At 41.9% G+C, this 26,251-nt stretch overlaps 2 protein-coding genes across 2 annotated transcripts; one reads left to right on the forward strand and one right to left on the reverse strand.

Annotated features, from left to right (window-relative positions):
* Positions 1-1,107: 1,107 nt before the first annotated feature.
* SETD4 (SET domain containing 4) lies at positions 1,108-8,900 on the reverse strand. The gene is made up of 10 exons (XM_054387466.1): positions 8,831-8,900; positions 8,301-8,396; positions 7,680-7,717; positions 6,390-6,478; positions 5,298-5,727; positions 4,356-4,530; positions 3,600-3,681; positions 3,187-3,267; positions 2,050-2,173; positions 1,108-1,224 (listed from the first exon to the last, which is right to left on the reverse strand). The coding sequence occupies exons 1-10, from the start codon at positions 8,898-8,900 to the stop codon at positions 1,108-1,110; spliced, it is 1,302 nt and encodes a 433-aa protein (XP_054243441.1).
* Positions 8,901-11,275: 2,375 nt separating this feature from the next.
* Positions 11,276-17,837, forward strand: CBR1 (carbonyl reductase 1). The gene is made up of 3 exons (XM_054387919.1): positions 11,276-11,575; positions 15,526-15,633; positions 17,394-17,837. The coding sequence occupies exons 1-3, from the start codon at positions 11,290-11,292 to the stop codon at positions 17,828-17,830; spliced, it is 831 nt and encodes a 276-aa protein (XP_054243894.1). The 5' UTR covers positions 11,276-11,289; the 3' UTR covers positions 17,831-17,837.
* Positions 17,838-26,251: the final 8,414 nt, after the last annotated feature.

Consider the following 26,251-nt stretch of genomic DNA (forward strand, 5'->3'; position numbering starts at 1 on the left):
TGCTGCATTTTTCCCTAAATTGTATCATTAGCTAGAATGCATTTATGGATGTATACCGTTTATTTCAAAACTAGAGAAGTCTTGTAGAAAATAAAGCAATATACATACAAAAATAAAGACATTTTTAAAACACAGTTCTTACAGAATGCTATAAATAGTAATGAAAAAAATCTACAAAATGTGATCCCCCACAAAATGGAAAATAATCACAACACAACCACAATTATAAATGACGTTTTCACAGCTTAAATAAGAGTCCTGCCCTGAAAAGCCCTTTGAGGAAGCCTCTTACTTCTCTAAATAAATGGAGCTCAAGCTCCCTACTTAAGCAGAACTAAGACTGAAAGGCAGCTTATGAGATTATCCCTTTGTAGACAAGATAGGAACATGTGATTCACCAGAAGGGAACAGAAACAGAATTAAATGCCTGGGTGGTCTTCCAAACCAGAAACAGAGTTCAAACTGATATATCCTTTCAATTTTCATTCCCTGCAGGAGGAGTCAGAACACAAACCAGTGAGCATGAGAGTAAAGGTGGGAAATTCGTGCTTCCTTACATTCAAGAAACACATGGGCTGAAAGTGCAAAGGGAATGTCTTGGACCTGTGCTCTAGTTCACATCTATCACTCCAGCAATGAACAGACACTACATGAACAGATCTGAGGAAAAAAGTAAAGGATCAGCTCTTCCTTTTTGTCAAGTGCCAGAGCTCGAATGCATGCTGAAGAATGTCTGCCCGACCTTATGATCCATGCTTCAGCCACACAGGCAGCTGTGAAGTCTAGGACTGCTGAAGCCCACAGTCCTGGGACTGCTCAAATTACCCCAGCAGCCATGACTTCAATGAGATGTGATCAAAGTAATGTGCGTGACCCCCTACCATTTAGGCCAAACTTTGTATTACTGAAGAAGGTCAGCAAAGAACAAAATGAGACTCCAGGTGCTGTGTGACCCAGTCAACAAAACTAGGCATATTCTCATGACTTTGTGCATTATTCTTTGCTGCTCAGGTTCCTTAAAACAGTTGAGCAAGGCACATCCATAGCAAATGAGCTCAAATCAGCCACAGCTATCATAACTCCATATAGATGAAGCTGCTGCCATATTCAAGTTGCAAGAATCTCAGCTGATTTTTGTAGTATCTTCAGATCTTCCAGGCGTAGTGCTTCGACCAAAGCCAGGTGTTCTCTGAGGTTCTCTTTCATTCTCTTCAACTGGGAAATCTGAAGTTTAGACAAATGAGATGAAATCACTAAAAAGTTGGATTATTTAATGTAGAACATGAACATAAAATTTGTGGAACTATTATGTGTGGTATGAACTACGTCAAAATACTACTTTTTTAGTCTTCCTCAAGAGAAACTGTAACAGTAAAAGAAGAAAGAAAGGGGGATAAGCAGATCAAAAATGAGGAAGGAAAGTGTTTTCTTGATATCAGGCTTCTAAGCCCATACTGTCCTCAGGATTTTGCTTGACACCAGATGCACCTCATACTCTGTGCATGTATGCATTTCTGTTGCAAAAGCGTGGTTTTAATAACCCTTTTCTGTGATAGCTCTCCAACTTGACATTAAGTACACATTTGTTTGCCAAAATTTAGAAAGGAAGAAGAGATTGGTTTTCTAAAGAGCACAGATCTACCTCACAGGAAACTGGCTGACATTCGGCTTGACCAGATTTAATGAATGCAGCATTCCCATTTTGCAACAAAGCAGTGGTAGCAGGTCAGCAAGGTCATACTTCATACAAGTCTGCACTGTATTTTAAGAGGTAACTTCAATAAACACATTGATACTGTAGCCAGAGGAAGGTTAAATACTTTTCACTTGTTTACAGGGTTTCATAAAAGCTTTGTAACATGGTTCCTCTCTTTGCTGCTACCACAAATTCTGCTGAGCAATTCAGTCACACCGGAAACAAATTGTATACCCCATCAGTGTAGTCCTTTCCCTCCATCACTCTGTTCTGACCCCAGAAAATTACACTGCTGTACATCTATGCTAAGAGAGAAAGGAATCTGGGCTACCTTGTTCTTCCAGTCAAATTACCTGGAGAAGGGCATGTTGTGTCTCCTCTATTAAATAATGGCATATTTGTGCTGTTATAGTCAAAGCCTGCTGTTCGTTTCTGGCTGAAATTACATCACCAAGCAGCACTCTCCTCCAGCAAGTACTAGAAGCAAAATGTTTGAACAATACCCAGTCACTTGCTGAACTCCCTAGCTGAATGATAAGAATGTGGTTATGCTAAGAATAACATTGCTGGCATAAGGCAGATAAAGACAGCATGCATGAAAAAGGCACACAGTATTCAGATAGGAGACAGACAAGGGAAGCAACAGAGAAGAGAAAAATTGAGTGGTCTGGAACAGCAGTTCCAATCCTCCACCCTTACCCTTTCAGCCAAAGCCACAGACCGAACTTAGACCAATGCTCCTGGTCTTTACTACTCTGTCATGCTGCCACCAACTTCAGCAGCACCAGTGAGGAGTAAAAGCTATTCACACAGAACTTGCAAGCATGGCTTCTGCTGAAGTTCGTCTCACATGGGCTTGAAACCAGCATCACACGGATTTATTTTTATTTCTTACAAACATCTTATTCCACTCAGCAATGAATCTTCAAAGCATAAAAACCAGCTTTGAACATGAGAAAAGATTTATTTTTATTTACTATTACAAGCAAAGCCCGGGTAAGCCATTTTCTATTAATGCTGTTTGAGGCAGATTTGCTGTTTGGAACAAATAATGGAACCTGTGCTGACAATCACTGGAGATGAATTTCAACAACTTACTTGGCCCTAGAATTTCAGAAGCAGCCTGTGGAGCACATGCTTTGAAGAAGTCAAGCAAGCACCAATAGAATTTAAAGTACCATCAAACAAACTTGAAAAAGGTCAGGAGTCTGAACCTTAAAGTGGTATGTGGCTCTCAGAATAGAAAGGGAAAACAATGAGGTGTATCTAGTATTTAAAACAAGAAAGCAAAAGACTAAAAGAGCAAACAAGCAATGACTTTACATTATATGGTGTTCACTACCTTCCCCTTTTTCACTTCTCACGTGGAGTCAATGACACAGACACAGGAAATCCAAATCAATTGTCACAGTATCTCTCATACAGCCAGCAAAAAGCAAATGAAAATGGCACATGCACATTGTCTAAGTATTCAGGGTACCAAAACTTACAATTCATCTGCTGCAAGACTTAACAACTTCAGAGCTGTGAGGAGCCTCCAAGATGGTCCATCCCATCCAAAGGTCAGGTTTCTAAAAAGTCAAAAGTGGTGAGATGCAGAATGCATAGGTGAACTTACACATAGTGTGATAGCTTTCTTCAACAGACAAAACCTGCTCTTCAGAACTAGAGGACTCCTTGACTTCCCTTACTCTGCTGCTATCCACAGACAGGTGACAGGCTGTTCCTTGAAACCTATCTCAAGTTTTGAAGTAATAAACACTCATATCAACATTTGGTCACAAACAGTAAGCAAATCATTTTGTTACAAAAATAATTATTATTTTATGCTGGATTTTGATATTAGAAACAGAAAAACTGAAAAGAAAGATCACAAGGAAACAAAGAAACTCCAGATACCTACTCTAAGAAATCATGATCCTTTAAAACGGAAAGTTTTGCATTTCTCTGCTTGTCCAGGGGTGGAAAATATTTGAGGAGAATATCTGCATTAAAAACACATTTTAGATATTTAAATAAATGGTATGTACAAGAAATCACAATCCTCAGTTCTGAAAAGTCACTTCAACCACACCTTTCAAGCAGATACAGGACAAAGAACAAAACCCACTACATTTTGGTGAACTCTAACATAATCAAAAATGTATCTACTTCCCAAAAGCTATCAGCAATCTCCAGAATTGTATCCTTAAAATGGAAATCCTGACTCAAAGTTATGAACCACTCTCAGCAGCCTCAGTCTGTGAGGATCAGGACTTCAATACTGAAGTCAATGGTACAATCCAAGACATCCAGTTGGAATGTCTACATTATGTGTTGCTTGGAACCACAATTTGACAGAAAGTGTTCTTTATCAAAGAACACTTGCAATTTTAAAGCTCCAATCCTTAAATTCTATGCTGTTCAAAGTGCTATCAAACCCTATTCCGCTTATTGGAAATACACTCAAATACCTTGATGGTACAAAGAACCCCCAAATTCATAATCTCTTAACATGCATTGTGTATATATGCATACACACATGCATGAACTTCTTCATAGTTCTTTAATCATCCCTATTTATGGACATTTACTGTTGAAGACAAACAGTATTAACAAGCTCTGATGTTCTGCCTCCACTATTATGCCTTTCAATGTCAAGACAATCTATAAATCCAACCTGATGAGACACAAACACAGCTATGGGGATTATCCATGGCAATAAATCCATATTCTAGTAGCAGTCGCTGATTATCATGAGGCCCATAGCAGATGAACACTTCTTCATATTTTTTGCATTGTGAATTTGTCTGAATTTCATAGCTTCTTGTCTGGTCATTAAACGCAGCCTTTACCTTTGAGAAGTTAAAAATAAAAGGTTTTACCCTTGGCAGGAAGACAGGGTGTAAAGGAATCACACCCTGAATATCAAAATCCAACAGCACTGAACACTTCTCTCACACTGGAATCAAATAGTATTACTGATGTTTGAAACATCAGTATTACTGATGTTAGTATAAAGAACAACCATCAGAACCTTGGTCTGGAGGATGTACCACCCACTGTGCAGACTTATTACAGGGGGCTCAAATTCACAAATAAAATAGTTTCATCCAGAGTTGGCCACTTTTGAGCTGTCCCAACTCTGCATTGGCACACAGTCTCTGACAGAAGGTAGAACTACCCTATATGCTTTCCTAAGGCTGCTCAGAAGCTTCAGCTAAAGGTCAAGTAACATAGAGACCATGTAACTTGAGTTTTGTCCTAGGAGCTGAGCCTTTTGGGAAAGGAATATAACGTTGTATTTAAAAGTGGCCCGTCCCAACACCTACTCTGAATGCAAATCTCACCCACCCATTATGGGCTCTCCCTGTCACTTTGTTTTGCTACATACACTGAAACATTTGCATTGTCTTTATTCAACTGCATGGAGCTTGAATAACAAGCTCCAGGGTATACACAAACAGTGAGTACTCAGCCTGCACATGTCCTCAATAGACATTTTTCCCACTCTGAGATCTCTCACTGACCTCCAGATGTTCCTAATCCATCACATAAATACATACTATATTGAGACAGTGCATTTACAAATAAAGAAATTATGGGGTTTTTTTGTTCTTACCTGAACATTTGGACTGTGGTTTAGCAAATCTAAATACGGTGCCAATGCATAAACATCTGGCTCAAGAGAAAAACATTCCCTCTGTGAATGTTTCATATATATTGTCCTGGTATTAATAGTGCACCAAGCCCACTCTAGAGCTCTGTAGTTAAAAACAGTTCCTGTGTTCTCAGCAAACAAAGGCTGCAGGGAAGAGAAAAAAGCCTTGGAAGACATGTACAACTCATGGACCATTGTTCTCTGCTCCTGAGCCTTCTTTCTTAGAGGTTCAGGAAGAAGGCTTACTACATCATCCTCCAAACAAACAGGGCAAGTGTATGTCTTGGGTAAAACATCAAGATATGGCTTCCATCGAGATTCTTCACCAGCATACTTCTCTGCTATTAAAAATGTGCACAATGCTAGCAAAGGAGATACAGGAGGCTTCCATCTATTAGAAAATAAAATGAAAATACCAATGTAGCAGATACATAGAGGTGAGATAGGAAATGGATGCAGCATTATTTAATCATTCTAGTTCTTTTAAATGTTATAAATAGCTTCTATTTTTAACTTCTTTGTAGTTCATCTCCAAACTCTTTTTGATGATTTCAACGGGGCTGTAAAAGCTGGTTTGTAGTAACAACTTCAAGCTCACCTCTTGGGTTGTTGGCTTTCTTGGGGGGAATGGGTTAGAGGTTTTCTAGGATACATCACAAGTACTCAATGACCAGCATAGGTCTTTGTTATGAATTTTCTAAAAGGTCATGCTCAGATCACTGCTTTGCAACTCTATTTTATCCTCCTTTCCTATTGAAACATATTCACAAACTCCCAATAAGCCATTCATAACTGGCATTTAGATTCAAGTTGATTCCAGAGGCAGGTCAAGTTCAAGCCTGTACCATCCCTCCAACTCTGCCTAGCTAAAAAGGGGATGCTCTGAGTCCAAATCTTACAAATCTGAGCATTCCACACCTATGAAAGTTCACAAGAAATACACAAATAAGGTTATGCAGTTTAAAGCCTTAGCACCACTTAAGATGATTAATCTGTTAACAAGCAACTCACAGTAAAGGCCAGCTTGCCTATATCACATCACTTTTCACTTACTTCATAATGTATTCTCCCAAGCAACTACTAAGGACAGTGCCTGTGGTGAGTAAGCATTTCTCAGGCAATGAAATAATCAGATCTCCTGCCTTCAAGGGAGAAAAAAGAACAAAAAAATCACATAAAAAGAACAGTAAGGGTCAAGTGTAAATGACTCATCTACTACACAATTTCAGAACAGAGAGACACTCCTCAGAGAATATCAGCATCAGGAAGCAAACAGATGTGATGCTGAACTTGATGGAAACTGGGGTATTTGAAGATAGCCTCAGCCCAGGGAAGAAGGGTGACTGCAGTTAGTAGGAACTGTTTCTTGCAGAAGGTTAGCTGTTCAGAGATTTGGTGCCTGGCTACCCACTTTCTTAGTAACCAAGGTATTTTAGATTAGATCTCACAAACAGCTGAACTATCAGCATAGCAGTATGGGGTATGGATATTTTAGGTCATGCCTATCCTGACCTTGTTTGCTGTGCATGTAAATTAGCTTTCATGCCTGGCTTGAGCAATACATATCCTTGCCTGTAGGGAAAGAACATGAACCAAGTCAATTCTCTCCCCTTTCCTATCCTGAGTTTCCTTATCTTACTCAAGCCCAGGTCTCATTTCACGTAGCGCACAGAACCTGAGCCTCTGTCTTCAGCTGCTGCTGACTCTAATCCTGAACTAATACTGTTCTCTACACTTCTCCACTCCACCTCCTTCCTACCTCTTGCTCTGCTCTCTCTTTCACATAAGGTTTGGGGTCTGATTCCCCATTATATGGTATACTATTCTCATACCAGTTAGGTAACTCCTCCAACAAGCCTGTTTGGCAAGAGGCACTTCTTAGTCAGAATTCAGTCCTTCTGTAGCAGTATCTGAACAGCAAATTACTTCTCCTATCATTTCCCCTGTCTGAGAAATTGTGTTTTTATTAGTTAGTCTATCAACAAAGTCTATCTGTCAAAGTGAGGTTAAGGTTGTGGATGAGAAAGAGGCACAGAGGAGGGAAAGGACCTGCTCCTGGTGTCAGTTAGCCACTGATTGCATTGAACTGAAACAGGAGTCTACATACATCCCGAATCTCTGCAAATGAGTACAGGAATGTCTTCATCCAGCAAGCCCTCAGGGCACAAAGGGCATCACCTTCCAGATAAGACAACACTGCAAACCCTTGTATTAGGCCAGAAATTACACTCATAACAGGACCTGTGAAGATCTTGTCTGGAATTTTGAGTTTTGCTTGCTGCAAAAGTCGTTACAACTCAAAAGAACCTGAGCAGATTGTGCATTAGAATCAACATTACTAACCTGAAGAGCTTTCGTTGTCATTAGCCCTCTTCCTGTTTCTGAAGCAGTAACAAAGAAGATGTTTAAATAAATATTTTTAAAATAAATATTTCTAAAACATAATCTACTTAAAGAGATCAAATACATGTATATACTGTTACTGCAACAGTACTAAGTGAATCCCAGCTCTAAAATCTTTTACTTATCTGTATCACTAGATCTGCTAAATTTACATGGAAAAAAGAAGATAAAGAAATGATAACAAGGTCAGGTTCCAATATGGGAAATACTGAAAGAGGTGCTACTTTCTTCTTTAAAATTGTGATACTAACTCTTAAAAGTCTTGATTTTCACAAGTAATTCAACATAGGTGTCCATGTTCTGTAGCACAAGAGAGTATACTCTAAAGAGTTCTACGCAAGATCATCTTTATAAAAGAAACAGTTCATGCTATTTTGGGCCTTCATATCTACTTGTTTATATTAAATGATATTCACATGCATCTGCCAGAAATCCTTAAAAAACTAATCATAACTGACTTTTTTCCTGATGCTATCCAGGTATGTGATTCATAATGAAAGCAGGAATCTAAAATTCTTGGAACTAGAAATTTTTACCACCAGTAAATAATTAAAACATTACCCAAGAACTCTGCTGGTCTTAAATTACTGTCTTCAAAACCTCTGTCTTTCAACCACTTCTTAAGCTGAATGTATTCCAGCTTGTGACTGCAGTTGACTAAGAATAAAAAAGAAGGGATTAATGCTATAAAATAGAACTCTGTTGCAAAATAAAGGAAATTGAAAAATGTTACTGCATAGTCAGAAAAACTGTATTTTGGACATTTTAATATAGCATAATAAAAGAGTAACTCAAACTAGCTTACCAAGTTCTGGGCCTCTGAGCACTGTGAGCTCTTGGAACTGTGAGATTTATTCAGTATATTCAAAGGTCAAGGAATTAAGAATAATGTAGTAGTTGCCATTAGCCAGAAGAGAGCTCACAATATTCACCACACTCTGTTTGAGACTGTAAACTAATGGTGCAATATTTGAACAGAGAAAACTAACATTTATTAATGTTATTTTCGAAGCACAATGGTGCTTGAAAAACATACACCACGACACCTTGAAACAATTGATTTTATTTAGCAGTACTTCCACAGACAGTACCTCCATCCATGAAGCTCTGCAAGCGTTTTCTTCGTCTTTTTCTACCTGTCCGACCTCTGTTTTTCTTCATATTAAGTAATAGATTTAGCTTTATTTAGACAACCTGCATTTAAAAAAAAAAAAAAGTTACTTTAAAATATTTTAAATTCCTTTAAATACCACGTTTCTTTTATCTCAACGAGAAAAATCAGAGCGCTGCTTGTTTAATAAGTTCCCTCTTGAAAGTTTAGAAAATGTACTACCAGCAAACCCCTAAAGAAGGGTAGGTGACAGGGACAAGGGAAGACAGGAAGCCTGTATCTCCAAATACTATCTTGGCCAAGGCATGGCCATAATCCCCTAAAGGAAACGTGAAACTGGTGCTCATGTGCACAGAATGTAAGTTTTCAAACAGCAAATATATTACTATTATAGAAAATTAATTAGCACAAACAGCCTCTGCAGTTTACTTCTTCGAATAAAAAGCACAGAATGGAACTATCTGTTGGACCTGATGACCTTAAAAGCCTTTCCAACCAAAATGATTCTGTTTCTACGATCACATGCACTGCAGACGAAGCGTCTGTCCTTACATTACCACCTCCAAGAACCCCCGTCCGATACAGCACCGGGACACCACACCTCTGCTCAACAGCTCCAGCGTGCATGACAGCTGAACTGCATCAACCTTACTCCTTGTATTTCAATCTGTTGTTGAAATGCGTGCTTAATTTCCCCTTGCAAATAATGACTTTAACTGAACCTCCGAAGTGCAGATTTTGCCTGAAGGCAGGGCGGACAAGGACGGGTGACACTAGCACACTGGTTTCCCCCCGTCAAAGCACTGCCTTTCCCAGAAGTCTGATCATCCTGACCCCAGGGCTGGGGAGGCTGTTTGAACAAGCCCTCCTGGCTGACAGCGAGGGGAGATACCCGGCGCCTCTGCCTGAGCCAGAGAAAAACTGCTCAAGGAGCCACGGTGCTTCCTCGCCGCACACGTGGGCCTCTCCCCACCCCCTACGCTCACACTCCCTGGTATGACAGACAAAACCCCGAACCGCCGAAACGAGTGGGTTCCTGTGCCCCCTCGCATTTTAAGGCGTTGAAGAGTGCCAAGAGAAACCCTGGGCGACTCGACAGCAGCTTCGGTTCCCAATTACCTCCCCCAGGCTGAAGTCGCGATGGAGGAAAGGGCAAAGGTGAACAACATGCCCTGCGACCTCTGCAGCCCCCCCACCCGCCGCTGGCCCACCTGCGAGAGAGGACGCACGGAACACCACCCCGTCACCGCCCGCTGCCGCCGACAACGACGACCCCTCCACCCCCCGCACACCGCCCCTCCCGGCAGCAGGAGGCGGGACTCCCCCGACGCCATCTTAGTTGCGTTCGGCTTCCTTTTGCGGTGAGTCTGTGTGTGGAAGTCCGCTCGTTCTCTCGTCTTCGTCGTGCAGAGCTCCGGAGCGAGGGGGGAGGCACTCGGTGCTAGAGGTGGGTGAGGCTGTACCTCCGCAGCCGCCCCGCAGCTACTCGCTGCCTTGAGCAGCTTGGTGGGGGCGCTGAAGGCCTCCCGTCAGTGGAGAGCTGGCTCCCGGGTTGCTTTGCATTCACGTTAGGAATGAAAAAACCGGTCCTGGACAGCTGGCAATGAATGATATGTGCGGATTTGCAGGGAGGTGGGACCTTGGTGGTAATACGGGGAGGAGGAGGGTGTCTCTAGGCTCTGGTGAAGTCAGTAGGTGGGCAGGCTTTGGGAAGCTGGTTAGGATTTCGTGCTCGCCAGATGGCTGCTTGTGGTTAGTTACGGGCTCGTTTGGAAGGGAGGTGGCAATTAAATGAACAAAACCAGCATTTTAAACTTAGTTTTAAGGGAAAAGTACATCTTTAAATGTGGTTGGGTTTTTTCTCACTGGGGAAAAAAAAAAAAAAGGCAAGCTTTGTCTCTAGAGCCGACTGGTGTGTTAAACAGAAGAAAAATTGTAGTCAACCTGGGGCCCACTGTTTCCTGATGAAAACTCTAGAGTTGGTTCTTTTGCCTGACACTTGAGGATCAAGCCACTCCTTTTGTTTGAATCTGAGTTTTTCAGTTTTGATTGCCTGAGTGCTTGGACTGAACTAGCTGACTATCCTGGAGGGAAACTATATTCCTGTAAGGTCTGTGTGCAGAACTTAACACCCATCAAAAGTTAATTTAGTACTAAAGATTAGTCATTGACTTGGTTTGTTTTTCCCAACCACTGATTGGATTTTCTTCAAAACATTTAACACCAAACATATATATCTTTGCATGTGCTTCATACTACGTTAGTAAGTTACAGTTACTGTGCACTCTAATGTAGTTTTACATATTTCAGAGTGTAATGCTAAATGGGATTTTAAAGAAAAAATACTTTAATCCATTTTTAGACAGCTGTATTTGTCCATTGGTGTGAAACATTATTTGCTGTTTGCAGTTACCATCATTTTGGTATACACCCAGAGCAATGTCCAACGTGCCAGTGGCTGTGGTGACCGGTGCCAACAAAGGGATCGGATTTGCAATTGTGAAGGCCCTATGCAAGCAGTTCCCAGGGGATGTGTACCTGACAGCCAGAGACCCTGGCCGTGGCCAGGAAGCAGTGGCAAAGCTCCAGAAAGAAGGCCTGCATCCACTCTTCCATCAGCTGGATGTTGATGATCTGCAGAGCATCAGAGCTCTCCGTGATTTCCTAAAGGAGAAATATGGAGGGCTGAATGTTCTGATTAACAATGCAGGAATCGCTTTCAAAGGTAGGAGGAAGATTCTCTGGGATAGCCCTACAAAGCCATGTGGAGAACAACAGTAGACGCACCAAGGATTTTAGAAAGCTACTTATAAAAGAACTTCTGTGACAATGGCATATTGCTTTTTTGGCTTGGCAGGCTTCTTAAGCATGATGATAGGACAGTGTGAAATGGCTCTTCCTCTATCATCTGTTGAGCTAACTGCATGCAAAGATGCTTCCTGGAGTATTGTATCTGCACCACGTAACAGGGTGCAAAAGTACTTAAGGTGCCAAGCTGGGTTGTTTGCCTCAGTGCCCATGAGTTTCACCAGGCCCATGGGAACCCATTATCTGTGCAAGAATCAGCTGCGTTCCTCAGGAAACTGAGCTTATTCTCTTCTGCAAGCATTAGGATTCCAGTTGATAAGAAACAGCCTTTGGCCCTGGGTAATAACTGTCATTATTTTAACTTCTCAGACTAGCCAGTTAACTGTAGAACACAACCTAAATGTTGCTGTTCTAAGCAAGTTTAACTCTTTCATCTTCTAGAGGACAGTAAGGCTGTGAAAGTGAGGAAAACACAGCAGTTTTAAGGCAGAGGAGTGTGTTCTTGTAGGTGTTTATAAACACAAGTTGAAAATCATGTTATTTCCAGATAAAGCAAATCACAAGAATGACTACCAGTTAATTTCTCTACCAGTACAGACTTTGTCTTTCTATGTGTTCTGGGGATTGGTGGTAGTTGGGTTTTTTTGGGTGGGTGGGTTGGTTGGTTTGTTTTGTTGGGGTTGTTTTTTTTAAAATGTTTTTGCCTGATGTTCAGTTAGGACATGTAACTAACTGTTAGTTCAAGCACAGTATGAGTTAAGGAGGCATGTTCTTTGTATGCATCAAGCCTCACCTGCTGCTGAAGATGAGCTTCTCTATTCTGAAGTCCAGTCACTTGTGGATTTTGTATGGTACTTTGCAGGAAGATTACTCTTGTTCAAGATCAGCTTAATAGGAGGCAACTCAGTTGTGTGAGCTTCAGGGTGGAGAGATGCTCAAATTTTGCAGCAACAGTATTGTGGTTTAACCCAGCAGGCGACTAAATGCCACTGCTCGTTCCCCCTTGGTGGGATGGGGGAGAGGATAGGAAAAAAGGTAAAAATCATGGGTTGAGATAAAGGCAGTTAAATAGGACAGAAAATGAAAGGAAAATAACAACAAATACATACAAAACAAGTGATGCACAATACAGTTGCTCACCACCCACTGACCAGTCAGTCCCTGAACAGTGAGCCTCTGGCCAACTGTCCCCAGTTTTTTGGTTCAGCATGACATCATATGGTGTGAAATATCCCTTTGGCCGGTTTGGGTCAGCTGTCCTGGCTATATCCCCTCTCGGCTTCTTGTGCACCTCCAGCTTTCTCACTGGCAGGGCAGTATAAGCTGCAAAATCCTTGACTTAGTGTAAACGCTGCACAGCAACAACTAAAACATCAGTGTGTTACCAACATTATTTTCATCCCATATCCAAGACACAGTGCTATACCAGTTACTAGGAAGAAAATTAACTCTATCCTACCTGAAACCAGGATAAACAGTTAAAGGATTGTGCGTGTCTCTCTCCATGTCTTATCATTTCTAAAGCCTGCAGGTGCTCGGAACAGTTTTTCTTCTGTTCATAAAAGGGGCCTTAGCCCACTTTATTAGTGGTAGTCTGAGCAAGACTGGACTGTAACTACAGCAGTTGAAATGCAGTGTGTGTTTTCTGTTGCTGACTTTGCAGCAGGTGTGGCTGCAATCAAAATGGATACCTCAACAGGTGAAATAAAAGCTCAAATTGCTGCCACAGGATTTGCTAGAGCTTATCTGTAACAGATCCTAGATTTATTCTCATGGAGCCATTGAACAGATAAGTAGTTAAAGTAACAAGGCCAGTGGAGCTCCTGATACTTCCTTTACTCCATCATAGAATTTTTTCCCCTTTTTATTCAGAAGTCACCTCCAGATGTTTAGCCTAGACTTTCTTCAAGCTGACAGCTTAACTATGACTCAGCAGTACAATTAAGAAATGTGAATGAGAAGCCAGTTATAACTGGTTTTAAGTATCTAGCACAGAGGCTAGAGGGTTTAACACCTGTGTAAGAACTTGCTATGATGTTTATCTCATATTTTTGCTTTAATTCTTTCTTTGAGGTTGATGTTTCTACCTGAGCTTGCCTCTTGCCTCAATAGATTTCTGCTACCATCCCAGAATTTATGCTTTCCTTTCTTTATTGTAGTAGTGTTCTCATTGCTGTCTACCAAATTAAATTAAATTTCAAGGTAAACTTAATATTTATTGTTCTGGTTTTGTGCTGAAATATAGTTAGCCCAGCAAAATCCTTAGTCCAGAGGAGTCCTTAGTCCAGCAAAAACTGTTCATGTATGAAATGATTATGTGTCTGTGGGTTGCCTTCTGGATGAGTTTCTTGTGAGAACAGTTACTCTAGTAATGATTGTTAAATCAGGGGAGTGTGTATCTTTCAGGTGTAATGAGTGATATAGCTTGTTAGACAAATTAATGGCTTTTAGAGTATATAGGAGAAGCGTCCCTCTTAAATGTGATTAGGGAAGCAGAATTTTGGAGTTGTGTAGGTTTTCAGTTTCTTCTCCCCCTGTTGTAACTCTGGGCTGTGGTGTGGCTTCATGCCTCAGATTTAAATGCAAGCAAGTGATTTGCAAAACTTGATGACATCAGTGCCTACTGCTTGAGCGTATAAGTCAACCATTAAAGCTGTTTTTTGCAATAAAAGCACAAGTGCCTTGAATACTAACTGACCTGTTACTGCTTCTCTTGAGTTTACATACACCTGGGCTATGGAGACCTGCACGTGACCTGGGCAAGTGGAGACCTGCTTAATCTATGTAGATGGCTTTTATCCCTGCAGAGGTAGAGCCTGTAGCAGAAGTAGAGGATGCCTAACATATGGCTTCTAGCTGACCTGAATTTTGGTGGTGGCAAGCTGTCAATTCTGCCTGGTGAAAGCATACCCTTACAGTGCAGTTCCATGGTCTGCTTATGCTTACCTAAATCAGATCCCTTTCCTAATTGCTAGTTCCCATTCCCTTGCTTGTGCTAGCACAGATCCGTCAGTTCAGGGACTGGTTGGGTTTTGTTCAGGATTTTTTGTTGTGGGGTTTGGTTTTAGGGTTGAGGGTTTTGTTTGTTTGGGGTTTTTTTTGGTGGGTGCTTTGTTTAGTTTTGTGGGTTTATGTTTGGTTTGTTGTTGGGTTGGTTTTTTTAAGACTGTACCAAATCTCACATCTGCCTTCTTTACAGATTTTACAGTGTTACAGTTCAGCACTGGTCTGACTTTAAGTCCCAGCTAAGAGCCCAAGTGTCAGGATATAAAAGCAGTTGTCTGCCCTGTTGTTGGATGATAGTACTAAGGTGGTGATTTAATTTTGCATCTTCAGTGGCAGCATCTTAGATTCAGCATCTTCCCTTCTGATTTCCTTTCTGCCCCCTGTGTCAGGATGGTGGCAAAGTGCTGCACTGTGCATTTAAGAGGAGAGGGGACCTCAAAGTTTACTTAGTGCAGGCTCTGAGCACTGGGTGTGAGTACACCCAGTAGGTAGGTACAGGCTGGGCAGCATACCCTGTAAGAGCAGTTTTTCCTTCTTTCTTGCTTGTAAAAAAAAAAAGTAGAAAAACAAATGGCCTGTTGGCTGGCAAATGACTCTGGAGACTGATATTACTGGCTGTCCTGGAGAAAAGTTAAAATTTTCAGCTAAGAAGTGAAAACATAAATAGTGCATTATTAATTTTGCAGAGCTATATGATTATATACCCATTTCCTTGTTATTTAAGAAGAAGGGAACTAAAATAAACTTTTGGGGGTTGGTAGTTTGATAATTTCCTTTCAAACAGTAGTACAATTCTGATTATTTCTTTTTTCTTTTTTTTCCTTTTTCTCTCTGCCTTCACTACCACCTCTTAATGAAAAGTTCATGACACAACTCCGTTTGCAGTCCAAGCAGAAGTTACACTGAAAACAAACTTTTTTGGAACCAGGAATGTTTGCACAGAATTGTTGCCTCTTATGAAGTCTTATGGTAAGTGTAACATAAGCAGAGAAATAGCTTTATATGAGTTTTAGTCCTCATTAAATGGGAAAATCCTGTCCAGTCACAAAAGCTCACCGCCTCATAGCGAGAGGAGAGCACAGTGCTGTACTGTAGGTAAGAGAACAAGTGGCCTTTCATGACCCCCAAAATGTCTCTGCTGTGTATATTTACATCTGCTTTCAAGCTGGTGACATTCTTCTGTTATGGATTGAAGTGGAATTCTCATGGTGCCCTTAAGAAGACATGAAAAATTTACATGTCTTCGGTCAGTGATATGCATGCATAAATAACTGCTTTAGAAAGGACCTTATGATGACACACCTAGGATATGGAACTACTTATAAACAGTGTTTCAGCTGATTTTGTTATGACATGCCTATCCTTGCTACTGCTGAACAAACCTCAATAAGCTGTTGGTCTGTCTCTTGTCTAGATCACAGCCTCTGCTGTATTTGCAAGTGTCTAGTGATACAGTTATCAATGGCATTTGAAGATGTAGGCTAAATTACTGTGATTTGATGATGTTAACAACAACTGGAAGAAAACACTTTTTTTTTTAATTGGAAATGGTAAATAGAATGGACCAGGATCAAAGAACACAGATGCCTCAATAATAAAGAGTTGTTAACAGCATCAAATCTGTGTTCTTTTGGATGACTGCCCTGCACAGACTGCTCATGCTTTCAAAACCAAGGGAACACTGGAGGTACCCTGGAATGCTACTGACATATCATAGATGATTTGAAAGGAGGATATTTGGGTCTGATACCCACACCAAATATAAGAGGGTTGTGTCTTTGTTTGTTTTTTAAATACAATTAAGGGCTTGTAATTATGAGATATTTTCATGGATATCTGGATAAATACTTGCTGCTATGAATGAAGTGCCATCTATACCAACATTAAGTACATATAAGTTTTTAAAAGAAAAATAAAATGAGAGAAAATTTGGGAAATATTAGTCGCTAGGGAAGAAGGAAAGGGTAGAGTAAATTAATTTTGGAAGCTGGTGGGGAAGAGAGTAAACAGTGCCAAAATTGCAATTTAGTTCTCTTGTACTAAGGATGAAGGACAAATGTGTGAATAAAGTAATTAAAGGAATGGATTCATTTCCATGGGTTTTACAATCTTAAGTCCTCATGTTTATTCTCTAATTCATGCCCTGAATACCTGAACTAGGGGAAATAGTCTTAACAGAATTTCCAGGAAGATGAGTGAGTTACTGCTTCAGCTGACTCATTCCTCTGTACTAAAGTGCTGGGAGATAAATATCTTACTGAAGTTTTGCATGCCAGAATTTGTAAATCTTCGAGTAGTCTCTGTGCAGCGAATGGTCTCACTGCATTAAGAACTAGATTGCTTTTATTGAATTCTGTATTATTCTGGCTTTTGAGGTACATTCTCATGGCACTTTACTCAAGTTGTTGCAGAAGTGGGTTTCCACCAGGATTTTAAGAGGAAAGTCTGGCTGCCGTTACTGAGAAACCAACTTACTATGAATATGCCTGCAGATTATAGATACCTGAAATTTGATAGAGAGCTTTTGCAGGTTCACACCTTAGATTACCTTCTGTAATGGAATTCTTTAGAAACATCTGGCATCAAGTTTACTGTGATCTTCCAGAAGCTCTGAAAAATAGCCCACAAAATTTTTTACAGTGAATACATAACTGTAGACCAAGATCAGCTCAGTGTCTGGGCTTGGGTAATGTGTGTAAAAGTAATCAGTCTTTGTTCTCTTTTACCAGGTAGAGTGGTGAATGTCTCCAGCATGGTAAGCAGCTCAGCTCTAGGAGGCTGCAGCCAAGAACTACAGCAAAAGTTTCGCAGCGACACAATCACTGAGGATGAGTTAGTGGGACTCATGACTAAGTTTGTGGAAGATACAAAGAAAAGTGTGCACGAGAAAGAGGGTTGGCCAAACACTGCCTATGGGGTATCTAAAATTGGTGTCACAGTCTTGTCCAGGATTCAAGCCCGGATGCTAAATGAGAAAAGAAAAGGTGACCATATCCTTCTCAATGCCTGCTGTCCTGGATGGGTGAGAACAGACATGGCAGGTCCTCAAGCCACTAAATCCCCAGATGAAGGGGCTGAGACCCCAGTCTATTTGGCCCTTTTGCCTTCTGATGCTGATGGTCCTCATGGCCAGTTTGTTAGTAACAAAACTGTTCGACCCTGGTGAGCTTATGTATGGGGACCTGTGCTCTGGTTGGGCATTTAACTAGAGCAGTCTTGTACTGCAAAGCCCCTCATTATTACAATATGGGTTACAACAGTGGTACTCCTCTGGGGTTAGGTCAACACTAGAGTACTCTCACCAACAGTCGCTATTAACTTGCTCACAGCATTGACTGTTGCCCAAAGTCCTGTCTGTGGGTGTTCCAGCTCAGCAGATGATACAGGAAAATTTGATGCCCTAATATAAAGGTGCTTACCTTTGTTTACCTGTCTTTACTCTTAATTAAATCATTGTCAGTCCTTCTCCCACACCCCAGAGACAGATCTCTGACACAGAGTTAGGATGAGGAAGCAGGCGCCTTAGGCTTTCTCAGCACACGAGATCTTTCTAGGGACCATTGTTGCTTCTTAAGGTTGTGCAGGGCCTCTTAAAGGGAGAGGGGGTTGTTCTGAGATCTGTAGTCTGACCAGTGTACAGAGAGCCTGATAAGACCAGAACAGAATCACTGCTGTGTAGAGATCCTTTGATGCTGGCACAAAATGGAGTTGTGTGAAAACAGCAGCAACATATCATTAACAGAACTTAATTGTTTGGCTTTATGTAGATCAATAAATACTTACTTACTGATTTATATTCATCCAACTGGCTTATTTCAATGCTAAAAACTTAGTGTTTGAAATTACACTTTAGTTTTTTGCACCTAAGTTCAGAGCTGGCATGAGTGATGTTCAAACTATATAAAAAGAAAATAAGCTACAGAACTTGAGACTTCCAGTTCATTTATTGCACTGAAAAAGTTTTGTTTCCTGTAGAAACCTGGATCGAGTGCTCTCCATGTAGTAAAGAAAATGAATTATAAATATTACAATATTAAAAAACACATCATTATCACAGTAACCAGAAGAAGTGATCCCAGCGAAATTACAGCTAGAGAAAGAATTGACATGGAGAACACTGAATTTGTTTTCACGTTTTAAATGTTGGTTATTGCATTTCAAATGCTTGATCCTGAAATTGGAGGGATCAACATCTGGAGCCAAACTGTCCCTGTGGCAGTCCAGCACGGCAGAGCAGCATTGCTCAGCGGACAGAGCCTCTTCCCTGCTGAAGCCAGGTTACATGTGGTGAGTGGTGAAACCCCCTCACCTAGATGGCCACACCTGCAAGAGAGGTGACTGAGGCGTGGATGGAGCCGCAGCCTCAGCAGGCTATTTAAAGCCCTTGTAAAGTGGTTGTAGGGTCAGATAGCAGAGGTCAGCCTTCAAGATAAGCTTCCGAGTCTCAACTGTCTGTCTCGCAGGTTGGCAGAACAGTGGTGTTCAGCTGATGGGGTCTGTTTTCTCCAGAGTTCAGGTTACAATATAATATTCCAACCAGAGCAACCCCCACTGACCGAGCCGGCTACTTTCGGGAGAGATGCGGGCAAGGTGTGGGCAGAGCTGCAGCATCAGCAGGGTATTTAAATGCCCTCCAAACTGATCTTATGGGCAGATCGCAGAGGTCAGTCTCCACCATCAGCATCTGAAGCCAAACTCTTATCGTGACAGTTCAGGAGACTAGTAGTGCTTGACAGATAGGGTTTGTTTGGTTTTTCTGGGTTTTTTTGTTTGTTTTTAGTTCCCCCCTGAAGGCAGGTTCCATGTGGCGAGCGAAGCGACCCCCCTCACCAAGATGGCTGGGTAGAGCTGCAGATTGAGCAGTCTGTATTTAAACACTCTGTGTAGAGTGATCATGGGGTCAGGATGCAGGTAGCAGCCTGCAGTCTGGAGCTGGACTGTCCCACAGCAGCTCAGCAGAGTGACAGGGCTCGGCAGACAGGGTCTTTTTTTCTTTTTCCCTGAAGCTGGATTACACATCGCAAGGGGAGCAATTCCCTTCTCCAAGCCAGCTGCTCTCATGAGGCATGGGTAGAGCCGCAACATCAGTTGGCTATTTAAACGCCCTCTAAAGTGATTGTAGGTTAGATTGCAGAGATCAGCTTCTGGAGCTGAACTGTCCCATGGCAGCTTGGCACAGTGTGGCAGTCAGCATCTGTTTTTTTGCTGAAGCCAGGTTACGTGTTGGGAGAGGAGCAACCCCCTTCACTGAGCCAGCTGCTCATCTTGAGCGATGCGTGGGACAGAGCCACTACCTCAGCAGGCCATTTGAACACTGTCTAAAATGATCATAAGGTCAGATCGCAGAGGTCGGTCACGGTGGATTTGTCACCAACTCCAATGAGGTAATTGAAGATGTTTTATTAATGCATCTGAGGGTATTTTATACATTCTAAACCAACTGATGTGATATATGGGCAAAGATACAAAATCTGCAGCTGTACTAATTTAACAAGCACGTATTCTTTTCACTACTCAATATTGTTTCTACTTTTGTATCTGTAAGGTCAGGACAGTCTCGGATAGCTAACTTTCTTAGCCAGCATTCCAGGAAGCTTTCATCCCACAGTTTTAACTTACAAGCACAACATTTCTTTGCTACCTGCCTCATCTCTTAAGGGGGACTTAGATCCTGCTGGTGCTGCCATGAACAGGTCAAAAACTTATGGATAAGAGTTAGAGACAAAAGCAACAAAGGGGAGGGAACCTTGTGGTTGGCGTCTAATAAAGACTACCTGATCAAGGGGAGCTAGAGGAGGCTTCATGCTCACATGAGGTCCTTGCCCTGCGGGGGGACAACATCTGCTGGCAAAATAGTATGTCAAGCTGTAGGCAATCAAGGATATTTCTGCAGTGCCTCAATGACAACTTCCTGAGCCAGATAATAGACACCCCTACCCAAGAGAATGCAATATTGGACCTGATGGTCACAAATGAAAGTAGACTCATCAGTGATGTCAGGACTGGGGGTATCCTGGGCTGCAGTGACTATGCACTAGTGAAGTTTGCAGTCCGAAGGGATATGGGACAGGCAAGGGCCAGAGTCAGGACTCTTAATTTTAGGAAGGCAAACTTCGAACTCTTTAGGGAGTTAGTCACTAGGACCCCGTGGGAAAAGATCCCCAAGGATAGGGGAGCAGAGCTGAACTGGCAGATCTTTAAAGACATTATCCTTAGAGTGCAAGGTCTCTCAATTCCCATGAGTGAGAAGTCAAGCAAGGAAGGGCAGAGACCAGCATGGCTGAATAGAGACCTGCTGGTCAAAATAAAGAGCAAGAGGGAACTGCACAGACAGTGGAAGAAGAGACAGGTGACCTGGAAGGAGTATAGGAACACCACCCAATTGTCTAGAGATGAGGTTAGGAAGGCCAAGGCACAGTTAGAGCTGAACCTGGCACGAGGTGCAAAGAATAAGAAAGGTTTCTACAGGTACATCAAGCAGCAAAGAAAGGTTAAAGAAAGCATTCTCGCTCTGAGGAGAGAAAATGGAGAGCTGGTGTCAACAGACAAGGAGAAGGCTGAGGTACCAAATAATTTTTTTCCGTTATTCTTCACTGGCAGTCTTGCTCCATCCCTCTCCCAAGTTGATAGATGACTAGATGAGGGCCAGTGGGGTAGATCTCTCCCACCATAAAGGAAGATCAAGTTCAAGACCAGCTGAAGAACCTCAACATGCAGAAATCTCTGGGACTTGATGAGATGCATCCCAGAGTTCAGAATGAATTGGCTGATGTAGTTGCCAAGCCACTCTCCATAATATTCAAAAAGTCCTGGCAGCATGTGAAGTCCCTGGACACTCGAAGAAGGGAAACATTACATCCATTTTTAAAAAGGGTGAAAAAGAGGATCCTGGAAATTACCAACCTGTCAGCCTCACCTCTATGCCTGGGAAGGTCATGGAACAGATCCTCCTGGAAGCTATACTGGAACAGATGGAGGACAAGGAGGTGTTTCAAGACAGCCAGCATGGCTTCACCAAGGGCAAGTCCTGGCTGACCAACTTGGCGACTTTCTACAGTTATGTAACTGCATCAGTGGACAAGGGAAGACCAACAGCTGTCATCTACCTGGACTTTTGTAAAGCCTTTGACACAGACCCCCACAACATCCTTCTCTCTAAACTGGAAAGATAGGGATTTGGTGGTTAGACCATTCAGTGGATAAGGAACTGGTTGGATGATTGCATCCAAAGGGTAGTGGTCAATGGCTCAATGTCCAGATGGAGATGGGTGACAAGTGGCATCACTCAAGGGTCTGTACTGGGACCAGTGCTGTCTTCATCAATGATAATGACAGCAGGATAGAGTGCACTCTCAGCAAGTCGGCAGAACATACCAAGCTGAGTGGTGCAGTTGCAAGACTGAAGGATGGGATACCATGCAGAGGGACCTGGACAGGCTGGAGAGGTCAGCTGAGGAGAATCTCATTAGGTACAATAAGGCAAAGTGCAAGGTCCTGCACCTAGGTCAGGGCAACCCTCGGTATTAATACAGGCTGGGGGATGATGAGATTGAGCCACCCTGCAGAAAAGGACTTGGGGGTACTGGTAGATGAGAAGCTGGACATGAGCCAACAATGCACACTTGCAGCCCAGAAGGCCAATCTCATCCTGGGCTGTATCAAAAGCAGCATGGCCAGCAGATCGAGAGAGGTGATGCTGCCACTCTGCTCTGGTGAGATCTCATATGGAGTATTGTATCCTGTTCTGGGGCCCCCAGGACAAGAGAGATAGGCACCTGCTGGATTGGGTCCAGAGGAGGGGCACCAAGATGATCAGGGGGCTAGAGCACCTCTTCTCTCTCACAAAGACAGGATGAAAGAATTGGGGTTGTTCAGCCTGGAGAAGAGAAGGCTCCGGGGAGGCTCCTCCTCTGGGGAGAAATTTATACATTTCAATACCTGAAGGGGACCTACAGGAAGGCTGGGGATGGACTTTTTAGAAAGACTTGTAGCAATAGGACAAGGGGCAATGGTTTTAAACTGGAGCAGGGTAGCTTTAGGTTGGACATAAAGAGGACGTTCGTTACAATGAGAGCTATAAAACACTGGAACAGGCTGCCCAGCGATATGGTTGAGGCCCCATCCCTGCACACATTCAAAATCAGATTTAATGTGGCCCTTGGCAGCCTGATGTAGTTAGAGGTGTCCCTGCTCGCTGCAGAGGGGTTGGACAAGGTGACCTTTGAGGGTCTCTTCCAACTCCATGCAATCTGTGAATCTTGACAGGTTCCCAAGGCATTTCAGGGTGTAGTGGTAAAGCCAGGTGTCAGAGGCAGCCTGAGAGTAGGGCAGAACACCTCAAACAGCCCCAGGTTGTGGGGCAGCTGGCTGCAGGGATCTGGAGTGAGGAGCAATTTGGTCACTCCCTAGGCTGTAAACTTGCAGCTCTTTCTCTGTCCTGCCAGTGAGCCCAAAAGCTCCAGGGTCCTACCTCAGCTTCCCTGCAGGTAAGGTGTGCACAGCAGTGTTTTTGGTAGGGGGAAGGTGCTGCCCTCTTGCTGTGAGAAGCTGAAGAAGCTGGAAACAATTGCCTATAAATCTGTCATTAGCAATGACAAATCAGCAATGGCAGTATTAATTCTTAACTGGGAGTCAGAAAGACAATGCCAGAGTGGCTTAGCTGAGTGGGTTTTACATTGACTTCCCCTGGCAGTTTGTGTTCAGGGACATAAATAATATCAGCACAGAACAAGGGTGTGATTATTAGCTGGTCTGTTAAGGATACAGTGCCCATTGTTTCAGTGAAGATGGAAGTATTGCCAAATGAGTCATGCCCCAGAGCTCCTTTGAAGAGCAGTATGAGTTCTGCTCCAAAACTTCTAATATTAATTTATTCTCAATGAAGAAAAAAATCTAAGGCCTTCAGTTTAAGGGCAGCAGATCAATTACAAAATCAACAGCATAAAGTTTTTAATGCACCTTATGTACTACCAACAGACTGCCTACAGTATGATCTCTCCAAAAGCCATTTGGTTCATACAGTAACAACTTTTCTTCTGAGGTGCAACAGGAAACAAACATGGCTTGTGTTTGCTCTGGTAGTGGTGTTACTGATGTCTCAGCGAAGTAAAACATTGCTGTTCTGATGTAGTAATAGCTTGTGCACAGCTTTATGAGGTGTAATTTAACAGTGGAGAATGATACCTAGTTCTTCATATTTGAAATGCTTCTTGAGTCATTAAGTATCGAAAGTTATGTGCCCTTCTGGTTGACATGTACAAACTTTCCAAACAAACCTTGATATCTTGTGATTTGTACAAAGACCAGACTTGCCAGAGTCCCAGGTGCATTAAGGGTAGCTGGATAGTATCCATTCTAAATAGAAACTAGTTTCTAAGTATCTCTGCTACTCCATAAAACTCCTCCTTAAGTCTGACTCAGTATCTGTTTGTTTGTTTGTTTGTTTTCACATTTAAGCCAAACAAATTACAAGTTTGAAAGTTTTACAAAAGATATACTCCAAATTGTTGTATTAAGCTCTTTTGCAGTGCTTGTTCTTTGTTAAACCTGCTTATCCTGTTTCAGGGTAAGGAAGCAAAGTGGAGGATGATGGCCATATAGTCATGTTCAAAACTAATTTCTCATGGTTATAAAATCTTAGGGATTATGATACATACAATTTCTTCTGGTAGGAACAGAAAGAAGAATGAAGGACAGAACTTTTCACAACCTTTGCAGCTGTGGTGTCATACTGGGTGAAGGAGAATCAGCTGTGTGGATGGATACAACCTCAGTTGTAGGAGGTGGAAACAAGAGGCAGAAAATCTTGGCAGTTCATAGGACCAGTCAGAGCCAGGAAGGAGCTTATGCAGGAGAAGCATATTCCCAGTGACACTGGCAGGACTGTGTCCTGGGAAAAGAGCTGGGCCCACACAGGGCACACTGCCAGGAGAGGGCTGTTTGCTGAAAGCAGAATCAGAGGACAGACTGTACGATGAGCGTGGCAGGCTGGATCTTTGCACAGGGCTTGCATTGTTCAACCAGAATTGATTTTTTTTTTATTTTTGAAGCTGCCTCCCTACTTCTTTCCCTTCTCTGTGTTCAAAGTGTTTTGTTGCTTTCAGATTCTGGCACACTTGCTGAGTGGTTATTGTGTAAAGTTTAAGGTTAGGGAAGGGATGAAATAACAATGATCTGTTCTACTGTATAAAACTTACATGTGTGATTTATGGTTTTCCTTTTTACAGCATGTCACCACCATTTTTACTTTAGAATTTATTAGCCAAAGAAAATGCCTGGCAGTGACATAACTGTGGTGACATGGGACAATAAGGGAATTGGATTCACAATTGTGAGGCCTCAGTTTCTTGGGAATGCCATATCTTGTGCAGGCTACAAGCAGCAGTGGCAAAACTTTGGGAATTGAAGCTGTATTTGCTGCTTCACCAACTGAATATGAACAGTGTGCAGGGCTTCTGGAACTTTCTGAAGGAGAAGTTACAGGCAGCCCAGTTAACAACACAGCCATCATTTTCAAAGAATATATCAGTCAGAGCTTTTATTTGGGAAGCCAGTGACCTGAAGCTATGGGAACAATCAGTAAGGAGACTGGTCAACTCAAAATGTTTTTGAATATAAAAGGTATTGCAGCCATGTAATTTCTATATCTTCTGTAATGCTGACATCTATAGTATGGGCCAGATGTTTGTACTCCTGATGGCCTCAATGCTCTGTAGTACAATGCACTTGATTTTCAAAACTGCACTGTAAACAATCCCAGAGTTTGAGGTCAGTTTACCTAAACAGATACAGAGAGTTTAATGTGTTGTTTCCTTAAATTTTTCCATTTAAATGTTTTCCTATATAAATAATGAAGATGACAGCAACTCTTAAGAATTCATTTATGTCCACAGATAATTTTAATTGAACTCATGTCTTACACAGTACAACCCACACACAGGCAGTATCCTGACTTTGAATGCTGCAGCATTCCTCTCAGCCTAGCAATGTGTTGAGAAAATTTAGATTATATATACTGCTTACTATTACTTAAAGCACTTAAACGCAGCATAGAATTGAAACTCCAGTGTAATGTTAATATAGGAATGTTTTTAGCTTGCTAATCTCAAAAAAAAATTAAAAAAGGGAAGGAACACTAATGATGTTTTGCAATGGAAATTCTTCAGTTTTCATTTTTGTTCTGCAAAGCCTTCATTTTGGAGCTGACTGTACAGAAATTCAACTGGACGAAGTTCCGGTCTTGGAGGATAGTTTTCATCATCTATAGATCTTTTCACAAGGTTAATTATTCATAGCATATACATCTGAATGAACAATACTCAACTTCACATTTCCCAGATTGGATTTTGTCTTGTCCTTAGACCCTGCTCACTGATCTAGAGTTGTAACTCAGCACTCTTAAAATCCTGCCTTGTCTCTCTTCGGGTACATATTTGGACACCTTGATCTAATGGACATTGTCTGTTTTGTTTGATTGGAATTACACAACATCTGGAGGACATAAGGCAGTAGTGGCTCTGATGGTATTTTATTTGTCAATATGTCAGGCTCTGCTATGGACATAAAATACTGAAAGCAAGCAACTTAA

Source organism: Indicator indicator, chromosome 1 (genome assembly GCF_027791375.1).
Source record: "Indicator indicator isolate 239-I01 chromosome 1, UM_Iind_1.1, whole genome shotgun sequence".
Lineage (NCBI taxonomy): Eukaryota > Metazoa > Chordata > Aves > Piciformes > Indicatoridae > Indicator > Indicator indicator.